The 23,865-nt window shown below is 49.3% G+C and overlaps 1 protein-coding gene across 1 annotated transcript in view; it reads left to right on the top strand.

Annotated features, from left to right (window-relative positions):
• Positions 1-23,865, top strand: part of HYDIN (HYDIN axonemal central pair apparatus protein) — a 59,443-nt gene that overhangs the window by 27,512 nt on the left and 8,066 nt on the right. Inside the window, exons 5-12 of the mRNA XM_029965490.1 lie at positions 734-884; positions 1,081-1,151; positions 3,523-3,542; positions 3,957-4,081; positions 10,504-10,705; positions 13,114-13,297; positions 21,302-21,417; positions 23,532-23,599. Of these exons, the coding sequence (XP_029821350.1) occupies positions 734-884; positions 1,081-1,151; positions 3,523-3,542; positions 3,957-4,081; positions 10,504-10,705; positions 13,114-13,297; positions 21,302-21,417; positions 23,532-23,599 (937 nt within the window). The remainder of the gene's footprint in view (positions 1-733; positions 885-1,080; positions 1,152-3,522; positions 3,543-3,956; positions 4,082-10,503; positions 10,706-13,113; positions 13,298-21,301; positions 21,418-23,531; positions 23,600-23,865) is intronic.

Raw genomic sequence — 23,865 nt, 5'->3', positions numbered from 1 at the left:
TCTGGCAGAGCTGGAACAGGCTGCTGAGGGCAGGGGTGGAATTCTTAGTGATTTAAGTACTTGTTAGATATCTGGCAAGAATAGTTTGGGGTTAGGGCTGAGTCAGTTCTGTGTGGGGAGATAAATCAGATGGTTTTTAAGGGTGTGTGTTCCCAGCCTTGTCCCTATGATATTATGGGAAGGGAGGGGGAATACACACATACCCCACATTCACCTGGCATTGAAGCAGCTGCTGTGTCCACCTTGGTAAGTATTTCACCAAAGATGGGCTGTTGATTGTGCACGTGGCAAAGTCCTTTTGAAAATGTACCTGAGCATGCCCTGCCAAGCTCCACCGGCATCACTGCACTGCTGGGGCTGGAGTTACTGCTGTGGCACAACTGGGCCCTCAGTGGTGCCTTTGACAGCCTGCAGTGGTGGTCAAAGCAGGTTCTGCTATTGCTGCAACCCACTACCTGAACTTATTCTATTTTGGTGCCTCAGAATCGAAGTTTCAGATAATTTCGTCCCATTCTGCCAGTGTGCTGTGAAAGCAGGTGAATCAATAGGGTTATTTCTTCTTTGCAAGTTAGCAGCCCTGTCCAAGTCATCCTACTGGAATGAAAGGCCTTTGAGGTACAAAGTACTATTAATTATTGAATGCTACTGTCAGGGGCATAAAAAACAGCAGTTTTCCTGCTGCCCTGGGGATGGCACTGAATGTCCTGTGCTGAGACTGTTTCTTTTGCTGCAGGATTGTTTGCACCAGCTCCTCTGCATCACCAACAGGGGGAAGTTCATTGTGCCAATCCAGGCTGTTGTCTTGGACTTCCCTGCCCAGCTGGACTTCTCTGTCTGTCCAGTCAAGTACAGCACCCAGAAGACTCTGCTGGTTTGCAATCTTGGTAAGTGGGAACCCCATTACCAAACTGGCCCTCAGAGGCAAAGCAGCTCATCTTTCTTTGTGCCAAACACTTCCAGTGCTTGAAGCAGGATGAGCTTTCTCACAGTTTTCCTGCAGAGTGCTGGAACGTGTCAGTAGCTGGCTTGCACCCTCCTGAGCCCCAAGCACCTTCTGAAATGATTACCTACCCCTGTCAGCCAAGCAGACCCACTCTCTGGGAGGCCACAAGCACGTGGCATTCCAGTGGTCCCCTCATCAGATGCCCAACGTGAGCTGTGTTGTGAACAGCCTGTGCTGCTCCTGTTAGTCAAAGCTGATCTGATTTCTCTTGTCAGCTGACTGCATCACTCATCTCTTCTCTTTCATGATGAACCTTTGAAAGTCAGTTTAAAATTTCAAACAGATTATTCAAATCTTTCAATCGAAGCAGCATTTTATTCTAATTAAGTCACCCCTACGTTCCTTCAGATTTCTTTTTAAATACTCTGAAGTTTCTGTGTTTCTGCCCCCTTTTTTAATTTACTTTGCTTTGTGTTAAATGTTCATCAGAATGTCATCATGAGCTTCCTTATAGGTTGAGCTCCTCTGATGCCTGTTGATCTACCCATCTGCCCATAGGTACATGCCCAGGTGTATAGGAAAGATGAGAAATTTGGGGTATATGCAAAAAGCAATTGGGCTGATTTAGAAGATAAAATCACAGAATAACTTTTGTTGTGAGGGACCTCTGGAGATCATCTGTGTTTGTTGAGCAAACACACTGCTCAAAGCCAGACCAGTGTCTGGGGCTTGCAAGGTGCCTTTGGGAGATCTGGACCTGTGAAAGTTTAGATGTCATACAGGAAAGCAAACATACAAAAGGGCGTAGTTAAAAAGCAGAAGAAAACAAGCTATTAAAGAACCCTCCAAACCTTATCTTTTCTGCCTGTCGGGAGCAGAAGTGATTCATTGAAAGGGTAGATCTAACAGGATGGGAATTATCTTAAGGAACAGCTCGCAATTAATGGATAAAAGGCCAAAGTTTAGCCTGCCAACCCCATCTCTTGGCACTGGTTTTCGTTTGGCTATTACAGCGTGTCAGGGATGTCTCCTTCGCAGCTCTTCTTATCTGTGGGCTCAGGGAACAGCTCAGTGATGTTGGCTGAAATTCAGAGCAGCAGTTAAGTTTAACCATGGAGTTTGTGCCTTTGGGCCTTGGAGAACCAGGTCTATGTGAGGGATAACGAGCTCCTGCTCCAGCAGTAACAGAGGTGGCTGGTGGGCACAGCCCGGGGGTAGGGATGTAGGAGGTGATTTGCACTCACTTTCTTAGTCCTGAGAACTGAGTCCTGAACTTGGCTGGATCCTCTTCTGATCATTTGAAGATATCTTCTTTCTGAGGCAACCCCTAAAGTCACCTTCAGAAGTGTTATTCCCATCCAGCCATCCGGGGGCAGGAGTATGTAGGCAAGGGGCAGGAGCAGGAAGGGAATGGGATGGAAGACATTGCTGAAGTGTTGCCAGGCATTCCCTGTTTCTCTGTTCTGGCAAAATTTCTGGCAGAAGAATAGGAAAGAATATTCTGTGCCTTTCCTACCCCAGGCAGTGATTCCCCCCTGAGCCCCAGCAGAGCCCTGCAGCAGTCCTGGCATCCCCACTGGGGCAGATGCAGGAGCACGGAGAGCAACCCAGCTCTGGGGCTGGAGGGACCTTGTCTTTCCTCCTCTCCCTCCGACCTCTCAGGCCCAGCACAAAAACATTGCTGGCCCAAGGCTTCTCCATTAGCCAGTAGTGGTGTTCTCACTGGTGGTGATGGGCCCGGGGCAGGTCCCTAATTGCAGCAATAGCTCCTTAATGAGCAGGAACTGCAGCAATTCCATCGGCTGTCACCACTGACAGGAACAAAGTTCAGCTTGCTCACAGCTCCAGTTGTTCTCATTATTTTTTGTGTGTGTTGCATTCTCTAATCACCATCAAACTCCCCAGAACATGTTTTTAAGGTGACAAATTGACCACCAGCAAAGAACTAAGATCAAGAACTTTTGTTTTCTCAGTGGGGCTGTACAAGGGCACAAAGCCCAGCAGCCTTTGGGCAGAAGCTGTTTGAGCTGAGCTATCCCTAAGCATCAGAACACTGAGTTTTGTGTCTGCCAGCCAGGAGCTGTTTACCTGGCAACAAATCCTAATTGCTCCTGCTACATCCAAAGTGCACCAACACATTTTCATAAATATTTCCAACACATGGCACAGAGTTTGTCTGGTGGGCCAAGAAAACAGTTACCAGCCTGGATGACAACCCAGAGTCCCAGATTGCATCACTGGTGAATACACAGAAATGCACTGTTCAGCTCCCTTGATGTGCTCCTATTAATGGCATTTCATTTAGCTGGGGTTGAATCCTTCAGGTTGTAAATGGGATCCTCCTTTCAGGTCTTGTTTCAGTGTCACTGTGTTGTTCTAATCTGAATTTGAGCTCATTTAGGGTTTTGATTGCTCCTTTTCTTAGAGCAGCTTTCATTGAAATGCTGATAAAATGTGCCCTTTCTTAGGTTAGAACAGGATGTTTTCAAGGTAAAAAAACCCCAAACAACCACACTGCAAATTAAACAATAATTATTCTTTGGTCTCCAAGACTTTTACTCTCCTTGTCTGATTCCTAGGCTGTAATCTCGCAGGACAGGTATTGTCCTAACATTTGCATCTCTTAAGGTAAGGTTTAGAGGTGGCAGGAAAAGAAAGATTCCTGAGGCAGTGAGTGTCAAGCTGTGCATGCAAATAGCTCTTAACCCTCTCTGTGCTCTTCATAAACCATGCTCTGATGGGATTGCTGGCAGTCGGACCCTTGAGCCTCCCTGCAGAGAACTGGATGCAGAGTATGGGGGAGATGAAGTCATTTTGTCCCAAAGGAACTTCTGGGGGCTGGATCTCCTCAGAAGTGAGCCAGGAGCAGTTTCTCATCCTGTGTGTTCTGCTCTCTGCTGACTGTGGTTGGTTTGCTCCTTCCTTGCACAAGTGAGCTGAAGTGAAGTGGACTGCAAAAGGAATATCGTCCCCAAATCTCCCTCAAGAGTCCTGATCTCTCTCTGTGTTGCAGCCCCTTCTCTGTCATTCCAGCTGTTGGGACTCTCGACACTGGTGACACCGTACAAGTGACGGTGGAATTTCTCCCTCTGCAGACCAGGGATCGTTCCACACCCCTGGTAGTGCACTGTGGCACAGGTGAGTGCTGGGCACTGCAAGGTGCACTCTCTGCATCCTCCAAAGCAGAGCCCTTTCTAAGCAGAATAACGCTGAACTCGCTTTGCAAACTATTTCTGGAACCGTTTCTTTCAAAGCCTCCCTGTGTTTCAGCGCTTAGAAGGGAGCAGAGGAGAGGCCAAGGCTGAGTCTGTCCCTGTTCTGTATATGCTGTGCACATCCCTGGGGGGGACCCTGCTGTCAGCAGTGTTCTCCATCCAGCACCCCCCTCTTCCATCATTCCCCACTGTTCCAGCCACCCCAATTCCCTCTCCAGCAGCACCGCCCCTGTCCCAGCTTTACCACGAAGAAAAGCAAAACCTAGTTGGTGTTTAGGGTGTTGACAAAGTGGATCCCCTCAAAGAGGGATGAGATTTTTGGAATCCTGTTTTGCTGGGAGTTGCTGAGTGGAGGAAGGAGGAACCTTGGTTCTCCCTTACAGTGTGGATACGTAGGGGTCAAGTTTTCCTAGACAGTGCTATATGTGACGTGTAGCATCTCTATCAGACTCTCTCCAGTGCCCCCTGTCTCTTGCACACCTCTGTCCCATACACTGTTTCTCCACTGTCTTGCCACAGACCCTTTATCTGTGTTGCCCTCTGTGCCTCTACATCCCACACTTCACAACGACAGAACTAAAGCAGCCAGGACTTGAGGGCTCTTGTGAGTTGGCAGGAATTGCTCACATGGAGCACAGGGAAAGGGGCTCCCCAGCATCGTTTCCTCCCCATTGCTGCCTGCCAGGTGTAGGGCAAAATGTGATCAGCCTCATGTTCCACAGCACGAGGCTGCAGCACAGAAAAAGAAGCCCTGGGAGCTGACGTGGGGCTCTTCAGTGACCTGTGGAACAGCAGCGGGTCTGATGGGATGTATTAGAGCCATTGGGGCTTGGTGAAGATGATGAGTAACTACAGAACTGGGTGTGCTTGACTGGCAGCAGGGGAAGCAGGCTGTGTGTCTTGGCCCTGCTGGTAAGCTGTAGTAGAGGCTACGTGGCACTGCAAGTGGGCCAAAGGGAGTTGCCAGCTGTGTTAGTGGCTGCTCAGCTGCTCAGAGCAGCACAGGGCTGCTCAGCCGCACATAAACCTGTCGTGATGCTGAATCTCTTTCTCTGGGTAAAACTGATGCGGGGTTTGGCCAAATCAGCTTCCTGCAGTGTGTGAGACCACGTGAGGGCTTGGCAGTGTGTTAGTGCTCACTGTGCACGTGCAGGGAACTCCTCAAACCCCAGCCCTGGTGGATTATTGCTGGCTGAGGCTGAACAAGGAACTGTGGCATGGGTGTGCCAGCACCTGTCAACATCTCAGCTGCCCACAAGGGTAAAGCATCCGAGAGAACCACTGCCTTGCTCTGATACTCATCTGTGCCTTTGCCTAGACTTTGCAGAAAACAACCACCTTTGCATAGCTCTGTTGTCTCTCCTTAAAAACCCCCTTTCTACCAAGGGTTGTCAACTGTCTGGCAAGGCTGGCACTTCAATCACTGGCTTGCAGGAACTTGTTTGAAAAATGAAATGAAAATCCTATTGATTTAGTCTTTAGATCAAGCCTTTTCCTTTCTTTCTTTTTTTTTCCCCTTTCTTTTTTTTTTTTTTCCTTTGCAAATCCCCCGATGGATGTGGATAGGCAGCAGGGTTTAACTGAGGTTTAGCTCTTGTCGTGTTGCATTTTTACATTCCTGAGATCACTCAAACAAGTTCCTGAGTGCTTTCCATTTATATTGACTTCAGCCAGAATGGAGGACGCTCAATACTTGCCTGGGCAACTCACTGCTGTGTTAGCTATTTATCTGAGTCATCCCTGTGCTGTGCAGGATACCAGAGTGGGAATCCCAAAACCATTTTCAGGTTGAAATCAGCCTGGTGTGAGTGTTTGCAGGGGCTTTGCTGCTGCTGTGAGCAGTGATAAGTTACTATTGGGCTAAATTCATGCCAGCACACCCTGAGCTCCTGTTGGCCACTGCTGTGTGCCACTGCTATTCGAGCCTGGAGTTGTCCATCTTCATGCAACTCTCCATTCCTTCAACCCCAGACAGATTGGTAGGAGCTTCTTACAGGTGCTCAGAGGAGGGGGAACTTTCTGCTTCCCAAGCAGCAGCCTCTTCTGACTCCAGGGCTTCACTGTGGTGCACCAAGTGATGTAATTTTTCCTGTCTGTGTTTGGTGCTGGCAGATGGCTAGAAACTTATTTTACTGTGTGAGTTTCAAAAGAAGATCTTGTTTACTGTGTTACCTTAAGGTGTAAGCCAGACTGATGCTGCAGTTATTAACAAGAGGCTGCTCTGGCTTTGCCTTGGACTATCAGGCATTTTAAAGACTTTGCAAAGGGATTTTTCTTTCTGCTGGTTGCAGGTGGCTGGGGCTCCTTCTGCTTCTCCTTTCCTTGTGAGAATTCCCAGCAGTATGGCTGGTTCCTGTTGAACTTTCGTGTCCTTCTACTCTCGCTTCAAAGTGAGTTGAGGGAGGCAGATATTGTAGGCAAAAAAAAGGTATAAGTAGGAGTTTGTGCAATTATATGTTGATTTTTGTGTCTTAATAGTAGCAGCGCTGCCACAGAGGCAGGATTGGTACCTAATGCTTTATCCAGCTGATTGGTTATAGGCTTTTATAGTTCCAATTAATTAGATTGATGGGTGAGTCTAATTGGTCTCCAAAGTGCTCATTTCTGTCAAAACAGCTAATAGGTAACAACTGCTTCCTGCCTCTGTCCCCTTTGTCTAGAACTGCTTGTAATAATGATTTTATACTGTTTTAGATAAGGTCATTCTGCTGCTTGCAAAGAGATTATGGCCTTTGCCCCCTCACCAGGGCCCTGTGTTTCAAGACAGATGGTCTGTCATTTTGAGGGTAGATGAAGGGGAATAAAGTTTGTGCTTTGTTTGCTCAGGTTTTTGGGGTTTTTTTTCACAGCTTTGTAGCTCCACAACCCCATAATACCCCTGCTGGCACACCCCCTGCTAAAGCAACCTGCGGAGTTGACTCCACAGACTGGGTGGTGTGGACTAGGAGGGTTGTTTGGAAGTTAAAACTCTTCTTTGGGCTGTTTTGGTCATCCCCAGGTACTCCCAGAGACAGGCTTCCTGTGAGCCCACACAGCCCGTTTTTAGCACATGAAGGATTTCTGGAAGAATGTGGTTTCCAGCTCTTTGCAGGTCATCCTTGACCACAGCTTGTCTGCTCCATCATCCCTGGAGATTACCAATGTGTTCTCAAGTGTCATTACCTTTGGATGTGTTTCAGGGCAGAACCACCCATTCATTAGCTTCTTTTCCTCCTGGATCAATGAGCATCTCCTGAGAGGCAGCAGAGCAGCTTGAAGGGTGATTGATTTATTAAGTGGTGTATTGAGTCTGTCTTTGCCAGACCATTAGAATGAAAGTTCCTGCAGTGTTTTCCCCAGGGGCCAGAAGCAATGTTTCAGCCAGGCAGGTACCCCAGTGTATCATTACTGTAGCAGCAATAAAGATGAAAAATGGCCCGTGGCACCCTGGCCATGGGGCAGAGCTGCCTTCCATCATCTGACAGTCTCCATGTCCTTTCCAGCACATTCTGCAAGGCTCCTTCACAAAAGGCCCTGTGCTGGCTCCCAGATATTCCTGTGCCAGAGTCTTTCATCCTGTAGCAAGGCAAACAGATCTTCCTCAGCACAGTGCAGAGGAGATAATGTATTTGGATGCACAACAGGGAGTATGATTGAAAACTAGTTGACTTTCAGTGTGCCAGAGAGCTGTCTGAAGAGCCACAACCAGTCCTGTAGCACACTGCTGGCTGTCCATGGCTTTCCATCTCCCATTTCTTCCCCATCTGTTGTCTTGTGGTTCCTGCAGTGCCTCCAGGGTAGAGACTTTCCTCTTGCAATGTGCTGCCTGGGCTCAGCAGGTGCTTTGCTGGGGACTTAGGACCATTAACAGCAATAACTGCAGCAATGGTGATGATGAGGATGCTCTGAGGTTTGTTGTAGCCTGGGAATGATTCAGCTGTGCTCATAAAAGAGATGAGAGCAAGGCTGAGCAAATGTGATTGGACTCGCTTTCCATAATAGCCAAAAATTCCAAACTTGACGGTCGTGCTCTCCTAAAAGATTTAAAATCCAAATTCAGCAAAGAGGGACTGACAGGGATAGAGGAAGACTATGCCTCAGTGAAGACAAAATGCAGCAGGGGCTGTTTAATTTCCATTCGGTCTAATCAGTCTGGCTACCAGTTTCCCAATATTTAGAGCAGTAATTGAAGGAAAGTACTAGCTGTTGGACCCTAGGAAAGCATTCTTCATAAACCCTGACATTTGTTTTGAAATCTAGTTCAAGGGCTTGCTCATCCATTCATTGAGATATATGTTCAGGCTAAACAACATTTGTCTTTCTATTTAAGAACAATTTGTGCTGCTCTGAGCAGTATTCCCTCTAGCACCAGGCTGATCATGTAGTATTAGAAGAATTCAGAGAAATGTTATAGCTCTTCTGTAAATTCTCTCTTGTTCTTTTTACAGGCCCCACAGAGGATGACCCAGTGCTTGATTTCTTACTTTTGGGCAGTGAAAAGTGATCGTGATGTGATAAGATACCTGTGTCCATAGTCATGCAGCTGGATGCTGGGATAAAACACAGTGGTGTTTCTGCTGTGTCAGAGCATTATTCAGGAGGGCACAACCCAAACACATCTGCTCTAGTGCTTTATTGAAAGTCTGGCTTTGAATTTTAAGTCCAGGCATTGCTTTGCTCTGGTTGTAGAGAGAGCTGTGTCCTGCCATCTGTAGGAAATACATCCACAGGATGGAAGGATGAGAGAATTGACAGCCTGTAATAAGATCGTGTTGTGTAAATAATGATAGGGCAGATCCATCTAGATTCAGTAAATGTGCTTTCATGGCAGCAGAGCATCCCAAACCGCACACCGTGGACACGACGCTGTCAAGTGAAATGCCTCGTGCTGCAGCGCCGGTACAGTACGGAGATTTATTTTTTAAACATATGTATTAAACAACCAAGAGCCTTAAATGAAATGTCACATCTCATTTGGCACCCGAGACATGAAGTCTTGCAGCTGCCCTCGGCCAACCCCGGCAGCTCCACTCTCTGTGTGGGTTCCTCTGCCCGGCAGAAGGATCTGAGCGGCTTCCCCCCGGCTCGCTGGCACCCCAGCCTGCCCTTCTGCACCAGCAGTTTGGGGGGGTACATGTTCAGCACGTGCCAGCTACTTCCCTCTGTGGTGTGGGGTGCTCAGGCAAAGCCTCCATCCTCCAGCAGAGCCCTCAGACCCGCAGCAGCAGTGCCGGGGTGGCCGCAGCTCCGGCTCCTCTCCGGGAGCGCCGCAGCCGGGGATGTTTAGCAAAGCGTGAGAGACAGGCAGAGCATCTGCTTCCTCCCTCCCGGGCTCTGGAGTCGGCGTTTTCCCCTGCTGGAGGCTTTATTCTCATCTTTCTTTAATAGCTTCTGATGGTTTTATCTTCCAAGCGTTGGTCCAGTTGCTCCCTGGATTTATAGCTGCGAGCCTCTACAGCCTGCCCTGGCAGAGTGTTCCAAAGGATGGGATATTCCCTGCAAAAGTACTACCACTTCTGTGTTATTTCTGACTAATAACATTTTCAGGCCCTCAGGTTCCTGTTTGATGACAAATTATGACAAATTTTTTCCGTATTCCCATTTCCCGTGCCATTCATGCTTTTGCAAACCTCTCCCATCTATCTCCCATGCAGTTTCCAGGTTGAGGAATCCCATTCAGTTTTTGAATAGAAGCTGCTCCATACTTTTAATCTTTCTTTCCGCCCTTCTTGAATTTCAAGTGCTTCAGCTTGGTTTGTGAAATCAGAACAATCCCAAAGATTTAAAGACTGATGTGGCCGTGGGAGTTGATGATAATTTTCATGGTGTTCATTCTGTAGTGGTTTGTCATATTGAATGTTGTTGTGTTTCCTTGCCTGTGTCCCTTTCTGCTGTGGGACATCACTTCACTTATTCTTCTGGACCTCTCTTTTCTGCCCCCAGGCATTGTTGCTTGTCAGCTACAAGGGATCAGGAGAGACAGGAGCTCCTGGAATGCCTGCAGGAGACCCTGGGCAAGCCATGACTGAGTGGGGCTCCTCAGAGTCACCTGAATGACTCTGATGCAGAATTCCCTGTGACCTGAGTGGGTCACCCCACCACATCTGACTAATCTCACTCTAAATACTGTCACCTTGGGGACAGATCTCCACAAACACACCAGAAATAAGGTGCTTGAGGTGGTGTCCAGGACATCCCCACGCTGTACACACACAGCAGTTGGGACGTGATAAATGTCCTGATCCCTGGAACTGCTCATACAGCCAAAAGCTGTGACCTTTTCTTCTGTCACCTGTGGTTTGCTCTGTTCCTTGTGCTTCCAACAGTGAGTGAGCTGAGCAAAGACTCCTCTTTGCTTTGTTCCAGGTGAAGATACCCACACAAGCCTTCATGGGTCAGCTGTGAATGTCCACATCAGACTGGACAGGAATTCTGTGACTGTTGAGAAGACTTACATCACACTGTCAAACCACAGCACCGTGACCATCCTCAACCACAGTAATGTCACAGCCCACTTCCAGTGGAAGGCTTTTGCTACTCAGGAAGAGGAGGATCAGCTGAAGCAGAGGTGGGTTTGAGAGATGCATTTCAGGGAGGTACACTGCCCAAGGGTATAACCAACACATGGCCTCAGAGAGGTGTTGGTGCTTTTGCATGGTTTAGGACAATTAAACCATCCCTGGCATCAGGATGTCTCTGGGCTTCAGAGTAATGGAGCTCAGCACTTTCCATTCCAGCTCCATCCATACTCCAGCTGAGGATGATGTTTTAGAGAGGAAGGGTCGATTGCAATGACTGGATTACCTCAGAGAGCAAATTTGTGCTTGTGGAGCCACAGACCACTGAGGTCCAGAGATCCCTGGGCTACAGAGGGTCCGGGAGGCTGAGGAGGGTGTCAGCACCCGAAACCTGGGACTGCACTGAGCAGCAGGACTTAACAGAGCTCAGGTAGCACAGCTGTTCTTGTAGTCACTGCAGTTTCCTCTGCTCCAGCTCTGATGAGATGGCAGGTTCCTTTCCAGTGCTGTGCAGGGGAGGGGGTTTTGTTGCCCAGAGAGTTGAGGCCATCCTGCTGCAGGGTATTGAACTGCCCTGCACTGCCCCAGTCTCCAGCACAATGAGGTATTTCCACCCTTCCTTACAGGCTGGGGAGTTTGGAGGTGGAGGGTTCTGCAGGGAAGGTAGGGCAGCACAGGCCTTGGAAGTACATTTGAGCTTCAGCAACCTGTGTCTTCAGGGTGGTGAGAGCTGGGGCTGGTTCTTCAAAGGGGACCTTTGGGGCAGCTTTGAAATTCCCATTTCAGGCAGTAAAGAAGCACTTACAGCCCAGGGGGATGGATTGAAAATGACACTGGAAAGCTTGGGTGATTCAGGGAGTCCTTGTGTGACTTTTCAGATTTGGATGGATGTGGGTATACAGGAGTTAGTCTGAACCCAGAGCTGATCAGGAAACTGCCTCAAACTGCAGCACTTTTTAAGGGCTTCTGAGCAAATAAAGTTCAACGTAATTAGGTCAGAAATGCCTTGCAGGCCAAAACTAGTTTTCCACTGTTCTCTATTTAATTACACAGTGTCTGACTTCTATGCAAGCTCAGTGTGTTAAAAGAAAATCTCATGACCTTCTCTGGACCATTCCTTTCCCATTTCTTCCCACCTGCCTGTCTCAGCCTGGACCCTGAGTGATCCTCTTTCCCCTCATAGCCAACCAGGTTTCCCCACAGCTAACTCCTTCTCCAATTACATTTGCTTTCATATCAGTTTGTGTCCTTGACTTTGACCAGGAGGTTTTGTTCTTCCTTACTTGCAATCTTAGGGGTGGTTGTAGCTCCAAGGCTGCTGTCCTGCTGTCAGAGAAGCTTTTGAGATCTCAGAGCTAAGAGGACTTTTTCATGAGAGGGGGCAGTGCAGGACCCTGCTCTGGGATGGGTTTCAAGGCCTATCCAGGAGTTGGCTCTGTCTCCCTCCCGCAGGACTTTCTGGGATGCCATGGTGGAATTACTGTCTGTTGATGGAGGTTGAGTGGAGGGTTGCCCATCCCAGTGGCTGGAAGCCTCCCCGTGCCCAGCACTGCAGGTCAGCCACGGAGAAACATTTCCAATTGTGCTCCACAGGGAACCAGCCAAAGAGAGTATTTTTGGTGCTGGTGACAGCGTCTGCCCGAGGCTCTGTCTGTGTGCAGCTGGTAATGTCCACGACTGTATCTCCTCTCTAATTGTGTCTGAAGTTGGCTGGGTGATGATCTCTGACCTGCTTGTTCTGCACTGCCTCGATTTGCTCCATATGGAGGTTCCACTTGTCCCCCTGGTTGTCACCTGCTGGTTCTTCTTGGCAGGGGACTGGAGCGTGAAGGGGGGACAGTGACCTGCCAGCTAGAAAGCAACTACTCTGTAGCAGTGCTCCTTTCTCATCTTTTGGGCTTCTCTCTTGTGATCTTTAAACACCAGAATGATTTCTGCTGCAGCTACCAAGTAAAGGAGAGCTCTGGGATGCTCTGGTGGAAGGCAGTGTAGGGAACAGAGCAGCTGGAGTTTGCTTATCCCTGCAGGTCCAAAAGGGAAGAAGCAAGGAGTGATGCTGGTAACCTGCAGCTGAAACCCAGCTTCTTCTTCCCTTCCCAGGGAAGCCCCGCAGTGGGTGTTCCTTGATCTTTATCTACCTCCCCTGAGGAGCTCCGTGGTAGGAAAAGCCAGCTGAGGTGGCTGGTGGACACCCCCTCAGTGGCTTAGAGCCACAAGGTTCTCTGAAGGGTTGCTGGCTTTCAAAATCTCTCCTGAGCTTGTGAGTGTGGAGTAAAACCACCTGCTGTGCCAACAAACAACAAGGGATCCTCTGATCCATCTGGAACTCCAGGGCTCAGGGTCAGCCCCTGGCTGAGGAGCTGCTGCTGCTCCTCCCCAGGTGCTTTGCTGCTGCACTTACACTTACCCTTATCTCTGCAAATATGTGGCCTGGCTTTGTCTCTCCCCATGGCTGCAGGTTCTGCCACAGGCTGTGCCAGGAGGAAAATGCCCAGGCAGATAATTTTCTGGAGTGGAGCAGAGCGGACACCACTCGTGGAGAACGCCTTTCCCTGCTCTCCCACATCTACCAGAACGAGAGGGCAAAGGTGCAAGGAGATCCCATGCTGTTCTGTGATGACATTTTCACTATTAAACTGGTGGTAAGTGATATCTGAGATAGTTGATAGCTGAGAACCTCCCTTCCTCCTCCTTCTCCTCCTCCTCCCCTCCATGAGGTCACTTGGCAGATCCCCACCTCAGCTGGCTTGATGTGCTGAGAGGGAAGACACTGGCTTTCTTGTGAGGCTGGAGAGCTTGTTGCACAAAGCATTTCTGCCCTGCAGAGAGTTTCCCCAGGCTCCTGTTTCATTACAGCAGGGCTATGTCTCCACAACTGAGCTCCTGAAGTGCACTGAGGTGAGCTCCAGAAGTCTGGCTGCCCACACTACAGAGTCCTGGTACTCCATGTAGTGATGGACAGACATAAAGCATGGTCTGACCGCAAGTTTTGAGTGGAAACCTTTCTTAAATGGCTGTTTCAATGTTACACAGTTTGCTCTAGGACTGAATGTAAGTGGGCTGTCACAGGGGTCTCTCCCCTTCTGTTTTGTCCAGCATTATCAATCTTTTGATTTCCTTTATTTATGGAACAGTTGGTTTCACATTTGGAATTTTGCTCCTGTCTGTCTCCCCCCTGCTCTTTACACTAAATGGTGTCTTTACACTAAATGATAATATTTTCTCTTCTTTATCAGATATAGAATCTAAAAATCCACTGACTTCTACAACCTTCTCTGTGGTGACAGCCCTGTAACTTTTAGCTTGGTCAGACCCCTCCTTGCACTGCCATGCACATCTGCTGGAGAGGCCCCCAAAAAGCTGGGACCCCTCTGCCTCTGACCTTCTGGCCAACAGTGACTGCTCTCTTCCTCCCACCCATCATCCAGGATGGAATGGCTGGGAGCACCTACAGAAATAATCCAAGCCTTATGACAAGTGACTGGAGGAAATGGTACCTTCCAGAAGTTAGGAAGATGGTGGAGGGATAGTAGTCTTGGAAAGGCTTTCTGGGCAGGGTGGCTTTGCAGGGCTTGTGCAGAAGCTTTGCTGTTTAAGTGGGGCAATAGCTGCCAGTATTTTCAGGTGTCACTGTCTTTAGAAGCTCCAGCAGGTCACTGTAGTCTCTATAGGGTTAACTCACTGGTGAAAATCCTAACGAAAAGAGGAGGCAGGGATTTTTGGAATCACCATGTGACCATGAACATTTTGAGCATCCATCCAAGCCTGTGGGAAACAAACTGTTATGCAACTGTGACTTGCCGAGCACATCTCGAATTGTGTTTTATTTTTGCAAATACACATGATGGGTCAGCAGAAGCAGCTGTGCTAGAGGCCCAGGTGGCTACCAAAGGAGAAAGTCCTTGCTTTTTGCTGCATCCTCCCCACCTCAGCTTAGCTGTAAGTCACACTGCAGACACGTGGGAGCTGACTCCTTGGAAATGGAAACCAGAGGAAGGGGAGGACAAGGATTTGTTACCATTGCACTGCCCTTGACGAGTCATCAGTGCCCTGTCATTGCCTGGTCACGACTCCCCAGTGTCATGAGTTAACTCTGAGCTGATGGAGGTGGGTCTTCAGGATAGCAGAGTTATGGATCTGCTGCTGGTGTTGGGCCAGGGGTTGGGCCAGGAGGTGAAGGTGTTGTTTGTTTCCACCTCAGCTGGGAAAACTGGTGCCCATCCAAAGGAGAGGTTACTGCTGAGCACTTTGGTGCTTGGCAGAAGGCACCATGTCCAGTGGGAGCTCTGGTCCACCCCTCAGCTCATGGTGGGTTCAGTTATTTATGGAAAGAGGCAGATGTCAGCTTTGGCACTGCCTTTCTCCTGAGTGCCCTGCACTAACAAGCTGCACTTGGAGTGTCATTTCGCTGCTTCTGTTGCCAGCTCTGTCTTTGTTTCTCTGTCTGCTCTGAGCAGTGATTTCCTTTCCATGGATTGCCTTCCCCCTCTGCCAAACTAAAGAGGCCATTTGCCCAAACACTGGTGGTAGCCAGCTTTTCAAGACCAGCTTTTTCTTATCCAACCTGGTGGAGATCCAGCAGATTCTCATCCTTTAGGGCCTGAGGGCAGGGAAACAGGATCCACATGTATTTGTGGTTGCACAGAGGTCCCTTCTGTAGCTGTGAGTCACGGTGAGCCAACACCTCCTGTATCATGTTGCTGGATGCTGTAGCAAAGCCAGGCTACAACAGCTGGAGACTTTGTGCTGTCTCATCATATATCCACTGTCTGTATTTCATGCCACCTGCCTGTGGCAGCCTGGCAGGGGCTGACATTATGCCAGAAGTGGTGCAGTGTCATGTTCACAGCTTTTATTCCTGTCCTGCTTAGCACCTGTGGTAGTTTTCTGTGCTCTGACTCAGTGCCCATCCTATAGAGAAGGTGTTAGCCCAGGCAGACCACTGGGTCCTGAGGTGCCCCGAGGCTTGTCCACATGTAGGAATAGCCTGCAAGGGTGAGTAATGAGGCATATCCTTTGGACCAGCAGTTCTTTTTACCCTGTGGGGTAGCAGGCTTCAAAAGCCTATTTTAATTTCCCAGGAGAAATATCTCACAACATCTTCCACTTTTATAGTCTGACACACTGCAGTAATAAAGGGAGAAATGGCAAATGTTTCCCAGAATAGTTAGTTATGCCTTTAAAGAGTTGGTTTAGCCACAGAATAGTAGACTAAAGTGTAACTGATGGTTTCTTCCTGCCATCCACCTTTGAAGTCAAACCCCTGGCTGGCAGTGTCCCTGACAGTACAGGGAAGCTCTCTGTGGATGTACTGCCAAAGGTTTCCATCCAAACACACTGAATCCTGCAGAGGGATGACTTTATCTCAGGGGTTCAAGAGACTTGAGTCTTTTAACTGGTTTTCTTGGGAGCAAGGATATGAGTGCAGGGCTCCAGTATTCACCACTGCAGTCAGGACTGTTGCTGTGAGTCACGTTAGGGGCTCAGGCATGCAGGGTATTGGTGTGTCTGGCTTCCAGAGCTTAGTGGGGGGAACAGGTAAGTTTGTCATCCTAGTCCTTTCACCCACAGCTCAGCTGACAGCGACCAGAGCAGGACAGCTGGTGTGGGCACAGCTCATACAAAGACAGAGCTGTCACAGCCCTCAAGCGTGGGCTGTTTCTGATCTCCCACTCCTGACCGTGCCTTCTGGCCCTGCACCACCTTCCCAGCTCTCCTGCCCTGTCAAGTCTCTCCCTACCCCTGTCTCTGTGATGTATTGCTGTTACTGTGCTCCAAACCAGTGGGGTAGGATCTCTGTGTTGGTTATATTTCTGTCACAGATGTGCTGGCCTTGCCGTTCATCAAATCCCAAAGTCAGCTAAACTCGCTGGGCTAGAACAGAGCACTGTTGTTAGCAGATGCATATTCATCAGGCCAACGGTTCTTTTTAATTTTCTTCCTTTCCTGCTTAGCTTCATTTTTGCTTATGAATTGTATTACACTTGCTCCCATTTGCAGGAGATGTATTGCCCCTGTCAGTCTCTGAGTAACAGCCAAACTGCCCCAAAGTGTCCATGGGGCCAATAGATCTGATGGCAGCAATAAAATAGACCAGTGAGTACCATCAGCCTGAAATCCTGCAGGAGCAAGCAGCCAAACAGCACTTTGTGAGGTGGTTGACCTGAAAAACTGGAAGTGCTGCTTTAGGCTTCAAGAAGTCTGTTTTCTGGCCTCAGTGGAAGGAAGGATGCTCTCTGAGTTTCCCAGGAGTGATCTGGCTCTGAGACCTTGTTCTTGTGTGTTTGAACTCGGTTTCAGAGCAGCCAGTGTTGTGCTAAAATCTGAAACAATGTGAGGTAAAATCTGAAAAAGTAGAGTCAGATTTTATGCCAAGATTCCCAAGTCTTGCAAGAAATAGGACAGTCCCAGAAAACCAGGACTCAGTTTATGGTGGGCACTGCCTGACAGCCAGCACAAACCCTGAGGTGCCTGTCCCTGGTAATCTGGCTGTGCACAGCCCTCATAAGCCTGATGACAGAACTACAGTGAAATGTGGCATCAGTTTGCACCCTCAGCGTCCTGTTGCATTCAAATACCTCCTCCCTGGTTTTCTGTCTGGCATGTGAGTCTCTAAAGAGCAAATGGAGACTTCCCTCTGGAGTGATGTGGGTGGCCATTCTGAAATTGCAGCTCATTCCACTCCCACTTGTTGCTGAACTCCCCTGCCTTTTACTCCCAGCCTTGTGTTTTGGTTTTAAGGCTCAGGATGTGCTCTCCCCCCCTGCTTTATGCCCCTCTAGAAGATGAAAACCTCGAGCATCATCACTGCTCTTGACATTTCGTTAATGCCTTTTCCCAGCACACCAGCGGGGATTGTTTGTGTAGCTGATGGTGCTGGTAAAGCCTGGCAAGGCACCATTTGCTGTGCAGGAACCAAAGGAGGGCAAGGGCTGGCTGCAGCTCTCGGGGCAGAGCCACAGAAGGACCAAACGGTGCCCCTGGGCAGCTCAGCCCTCACAGCAGCTTTAAGAAGTGCAGAACACCGGGGAGCTGAGGTGAGTGCTCAGTTCCAGCTGCTGGGCTCGAAGCAAAGGCCAGCAGCTGCCTGGTGCATCCCCTATCCCCGGGGAGGCTCTGCCCAGGGTGAGAGCACTGAACTCAGGCTGGTAAACACAGCGGGCAGCTGGGTGATGAGCACTGGTGAGTTATTAGGCTCTAATTAGCCAAGCCAGGGAAATCAGTCACCCGAGTGTTTCTTCTCAGTGCTCTCTGCTTGGGCAAACTCCAGGTGTCAGAGCAGAGCTGGTGTTCTGAGCACCCCACATGCTTTTATTCCTGCAAATCCCAGGTTAATCTCTGGGTGCTGGTGAGTCCGTGCAGCACCCTGATGGGGCCTGGGGGGTCTGATGTCTCACATGCTGTCTGTGGGTTGCCAGCTGATGATGTTCCTGAAGTGTGTTGTCATACAGTGAGGCTTCACCTTCATCCAGTTGCTTGCTGGGTAGAAACACCTGATCTGGCAAGTGTGTTTGCTCTGGTGTGTTTGCATCAGAGTGAATTAATTCTCTCAGACTTTCCTTTTCTTCTTATTGGTTTGTGGACATTTGAAACAGTTTTTTTTTTTTCTCCCTGTTGTCCCTTCTGTTCTGTTGACTCCAAGCAGGCTGTGCATTAGGAAATCGTTTGCAGCTGCAGCCCAATAACTTACCATGTCACAGCTCTTTAATTTTTTGGGGGAGCTGTCCTTTGAGTTTTAAATGCCAAGTCAATAGGCAATATTATAGTTATTTAACATTTATGCTGCAGGAGAGCTGGAGGCTGCAGTCAGTTCAAGACTCTTCTGGACAGACTAGTGAGGATGTGCAGCCACAGGCAGAATCAAAGCCTTATTCTGTTGATAGAAAAAAATAACTCTGGTCTTTTTCTCTCCTTCTGTAAGCTAAATTTGTCATTCCTTGTGGAGTGTTATTACACTTGTCAGGGGTGCATGTATTTATGTCAACAAATGCATCAAGAAACAGTTGTAATGCTGGGGTTTGAGGGGCTGTAAGTGGTGCCTTTGTTTGAACCAGTTACAAGACGTTGAGATCCTCCAAAACTGTGTGGAAAGGCTTCCTGAGACTGAGCATCAGTGCCAGGACTCTTTGGGAGAGAAGCAGAGAGAGAAGACCCTGAGGAAGCAGCAGAGAGTTGCAGACACACTGGTAGTAGCCTGGCCCAGGCTTAAATCCCTGGGCAAGAGCATGACAAGAAGAACTTGCTGGTTGAGATTGCTGTGGAGCTGTAAGCAAATCCCATCTCTTCTTGTGGGAGCCTGTGCTCAGGGAACCAGGAATGTATGCACCTTGCAGAGCGGGATGGCTCTGGATCACTGATTCCAGAACAATCCAAGCAGTGTAGGGATAGGCTTTCATGCCATGACTTTGCCAGCATTTCCTCAAAGGCCAAAGAGCTACAGAGCAGAACAGCTTTAATAAACGAGCGTCAGACCACTAACCCCCAGGATGGGTCCTTTTTATGTGGATCCATCATCAGGCAGTAGGAGCTGAGTTAGAAATGTGCTCCCTGATCCTGGATCACCTCCCACCGCCCAGACAACACCAGACTGGAGGTGGCTGAGCCCTGCTGAGCCCGGGGTGTCTGCAGAAGGAGCACCCCTGGACAGCAGCTGCGTGGGAGTTGTCACCCTGTGGCGCTCAGTCCGTGGTGCCGGCGGGTGGTGTTGCACTGGGCTCTCTGTGCTCAGCAGGGAGAGCATCCTCCCTGGAAACCACTCTGAGCAGGCTGCTGGACAACCTTTGTGCTCGTCCTGTCAGGTCCTTCTCTGAGCACAGTTACCACTGACCCATCCTAGTGACACCACCACAGGGGTGGTGGCTTTGCCGTGCTCGCCCAGGGCAGGGAACACTTGCAGAGCCTGGTGTGGTTCAGGTTCCCCTGTCCTTCCTCTCTGTCTCTGCATGGTGCTGCTTATGGTGTTTTTCAGGAGTGGAAGGTGGCTGTCAGGTGTCCACCCAGGGAACATTCTGGTTTTGCCCACCTAAGAGGAAGAGGTGTAAGGCCTGTGGTCCCCCAGCAGCCAGGCTCCCATTCCTGCGGGTGCTGCAATCCCTGACCCTGCAGCTCTGTTGCTTTCCTTCCCTCTCCAAGTGACGGATACAAATGTCAAGAAACAGCTTTTTATTTGGACAGTAATTGTGCAGGGTTTACTCTGCAAATGCCATCTACAGTAATTACTCAGGGCTTGTGCTAACAAACTGTCTTCCTGCCCGCCAGCTGCAGTTGTTAGAGCTGTGGAAGGAAAGGATGGATTTAAAAAGTTGCTCCCAAGGGATTCCTCACTCAGGGCTGTGCTCCTGGCTCTGGGATTTCAGCTCTGGTGATAGGGGTGTCCAGCACTTTGCTGCAGGGATCTCCAGGGGCTGTGCCAGGAGAGCTTTTTCATGACAGGGAAATAGGAAAACTACTTGCATGCAAGCCTTGGGCTGGTCTGGGAGTTAGAGGAACCAGAGCTGGGCAAATGATGTGTGTTGAGAAAAAGGAGCCCGCTCCTGAACGACCCTGATGGGCCCAAGGGAGAGCTTAACTCTTCCACTGGCCCCTTGGAAGAGGATCTCAGGGAGGTCATTTAAATGATGCACTTCTCCCCCTCATTCCTTACAGACCAGAGCTGAACCACTGGATTGTCAGGGTGGGAATTGTCCCAGAGTCACAGTCCCTGGGTGCAAAAAGAATTGAAGGAAGAAAACAGCCATCTTTTACTGGGAAGTCATTTGATTTTGCTTCTTGATCCCTGCAAGAAGTGTGACTGCTTCCCTCAGGCACTTGCCTGCCAGTCCCAAATCCCTTGGGATGAGGATTTGCAGACAGTGTGTGCCCCTTGCTGGGGATATCTGGAAGGCTTTTCCCAGTGCAAGACCGTGAATTGTGCAGTTGGATCTCCTGCCCCACTGGAAAGGGGCTTTGCTGGCCTCCACCTGTACTGCAGGTGCCTCCAGATATTGCTTGGCAGATGCTTCTGGATGGGGTGATTTACAGAACTGCCCAGCTCTGGGCAACTGGCAAAGCCAGCAGTGGAGAAGTGCTTGGAAATTTGCTCTGGGCAAATATTGAAGGTCAAAATGAACTTTCTTAGTTACTCAAAAATCCCAAATGATGATCCCTCCTTTACCTCATGTGAAACTGTGGATCTCTGTTTGTTGACATGCTCAGATGAGAATCATGTTCAAGGCCAGTCACAAAACAAGAGGGCATCCTGTGTACAAGAGGCTGAGTGACAGAAAGCAGAAGTTGAGGACTTTGGCAACAAAGTCCTGTGCTGTTGGGCCACCTACACCCCGATTCATCTGCAAGCCAGGCAGCAATGCTCTTTGTGAGCTTTGTGCCTCCAGCTCCTCTAAGTGCATGGGAAGGAAATCAGAGATCATGTTTGAAACTTGGTATTGCTTTTCCAGAGTGAAAACTGGTGGTTAAATTGGAAACCAGCCCAAAGGGTGGGTTAGAATTTGGAAGCCAGCCCCAAGGTATATCTCCTGAGGCAAGAGAAGGGTCCCATATCTTCTGCTGGAGCATCAGGACCTGGTCCCATGCAGCTCAGAGTCAGGGACTAGCATTGAGGCAGCCTGGAAAATGCAGGATAACTGAGAATTATTGTGCTGAAACAGAAATCTCTTTCCAGGCTTGAGACCAGGCTGCTCCTGCACCTCAGGCCCCAGCTCCACTTCAAGTCTGAGGAACTGGACACTGAGAAGGTTTTTGTTGGCCAGCCCACAGATATGAGGTGAGCAGCAGGGGTTGGGGTGGATCCTGATGGCTCCTGGCCTGGTGGACCTGCAGAAGTTCTGGCAACTCAGGCAGTTGTGATATTAGTCAAATTTGGGGGGTTTCACAGAATTTGGATCCTTTTGATGGGTTCTGAGGGGTGTATCTGTTGTTCCTGAAACCCTCATCCCTGCTTTTTGCAACTGCCCTTGGAGAGCAGCTGGGAGGCTTCCTGCAAAACAACCCCTTGGCACATGAAAGCAACACTGGGTCAAAAACCTGAGTGTTCAGAGGCTTTAGTTCCAGCCCCAGACTCAAGGCACCTTTGTGCTCAGGCTGTTCAAAAGCAGCTGGAACAAACTGGCTGCGTTTGAGCTCGAGTCCATTGCAAACAGTTTTCAGTCAGGTGCCTCCTGCCTGTTCCTGGGAGTCAGGGAAAGCTGTCCAGCCTCCTGGCTCAGCACTGGCCCTCACAAAGGGCTTGGAAGTGCTTTCCCTTGCTGACCAGTCCCTCACCACCCTTCAGCCTCGGTGCATCTCCAGCTCTAGAAAGACCAAAGCATTTCTGGAAAGGAAGCAAAGCAATTTTCTGCCTATTTGCCTCCACCCCAATGGTGTCAAGTCTGCAAAAAAGTAGAGAGAGCAACTGAAAGGGTTAGAAAATGAGGCACTACATCATTCCAGACACTTTCAAAAGCTTGGCTGTCACAAGGGCTTGGGCATCATCCCATGGGCTGGTGCCCTTGCAAAAGGTAATCCTCACCCAGCAAAGGAGAGAAGGGGGAAAAAGAAGGTGATGATGGGAGAGGCAAAGCTCCCTTTTTAGAACCACAGCAGCATGAGGGCTTGTCCCAGCTAGTCTGAACCATGGGCTGGTGGGATAATGTGGTGCAGGCAGGAAAGCTGATGGTGGGTTCTGGAGCTCTGGAGCTGGCTGTGGCTGGGCTGATGCTGTTGGGAGCCATTGGATCAAGGCAGTAAAGAAATGAAAGGAATCTGCAGTCGATTTTACTAACAGGATAAGGGAAATGGATAAAAAAGAACAAGAAGGTTATTACTTTGCAAGAGAAGAGTAGTAAGTAGGTCTGACCTCGGTAGAGAAACAATTATGCTGGTTTTGTGTTTGGAGGAAAAGCACTGCCTTTTTTCTTTTTTTTTTTTTTTTTTTTTTGGAAATGAAGAGGGAACATTTCACAATCAAATAATTTATTCTACTCTGTCCCTCCCCCAAACTGGTCACGGGATGTTGTTGCATAAGCAGCTTTCTCCTTGAGCAAGGGCAGGTTTTGCTTGACGAGACGTGTAGAGCAGAGCCAGTGGCAGTCCTGTGAATAAAATAGAAGGCACAGTTCACTGTGGCCCTTGATTTTTAACCAAAAGGCAGAGTAGGCATTGATTGGCATCAACCACGAAAGAAATTTGTGAGTTTTGTGCAGCTTCAAGTGCTGATATCAGTGATGTTAGTGACTTTTGGAGTTTGGAGCCTGTGTGCTGAATTTAAGAATGGGTGTGTGGTGGATTCAGGACACCCATGTTTGGTTTTTTAAGCTACTGCTCTTGGCTGTGTCAGCTGGTGCACTGGTGACAAGCTGGTCCTTTCCTCTAAGATTCATCAGTGCACTGTGTAGAACTGTTGCTGCTCTTCTCAGTGGATGGCTGGGGCTGCCCTGGATTCAAAATCCTGCCTGTAATGATTGCGTGGGTCAGAATCTCCTGGGAAAAGATCCTCCATGGAAACACCAGTCCCAGCTAAGAAACAGCCAAGCAGGGTCCCCGTGGCTGGGAAGGCTGGTTACAGTGAGTCCACTTTTGTGGGGACACCTCTGTGTCCGTCGCCTCACAGATGGGGAAACTGAGGCACAGAGCCACCTGTGGGTGCGTGTGCAGGGTCCTTCATGGGGCATGTCCTGCCTGCTGGGGTGCCCTAAGCCCATCAGCAGCTGTTGGCTGCTGCCCAGTGCTTTGGCTGCCTCCTGTCCGTGTGGATGCTGTGCTGAGCACAGGGTGGTGGGTTGATTTAAAACCCACAGTGGCTCTGACAGCAGCTTCTACCCACCTGAGCTGTAACTACAGCCAAACCCTTTGCAATTCCCTTTAACCCAGCCATTGCCTCCTCTGCCTTTGTCCTCACAGGGGCTGTGTCATCAGACCAACCTTGCATTTTGATGTCCATGCCCTCCACCTCGGTGACATCTCCTTTGGTGAGTGTGCCCAGGGTTTAGATCACAGTGTGAGAGGTCTGTGCGTTGTCAAAATGGAGCACTTGAACGTAAGAACATCCATCACTCGTGTTCCTTCACAGCAGCCTCTCCAGGGTGCTGACTCCAGGGCTGCTGGTGGCTTAAGCAGCATTTTCCCCTCGTGAGGTCAAGTAGGACCAAAGGGATAGAAAGTCAGTATTTTCTGGTGTCCCTCATAGTCTGTTCTGCTACAATCTCCCAATCCTTGGCAGCAGAACAGCTGTGAA

This window comes from Manacus vitellinus, unplaced genomic scaffold, assembly GCF_001715985.3.
Source record: "Manacus vitellinus isolate BGI_N305 unplaced genomic scaffold, ASM171598v3 scaffold_10_pilon, whole genome shotgun sequence".
Taxonomy (NCBI): domain Eukaryota; kingdom Metazoa; phylum Chordata; class Aves; order Passeriformes; family Pipridae; genus Manacus; species Manacus vitellinus.
Note: the sequence above shows the minus strand (reverse complement) of the source record. Positions and strands in the feature narration are given on the sequence as shown.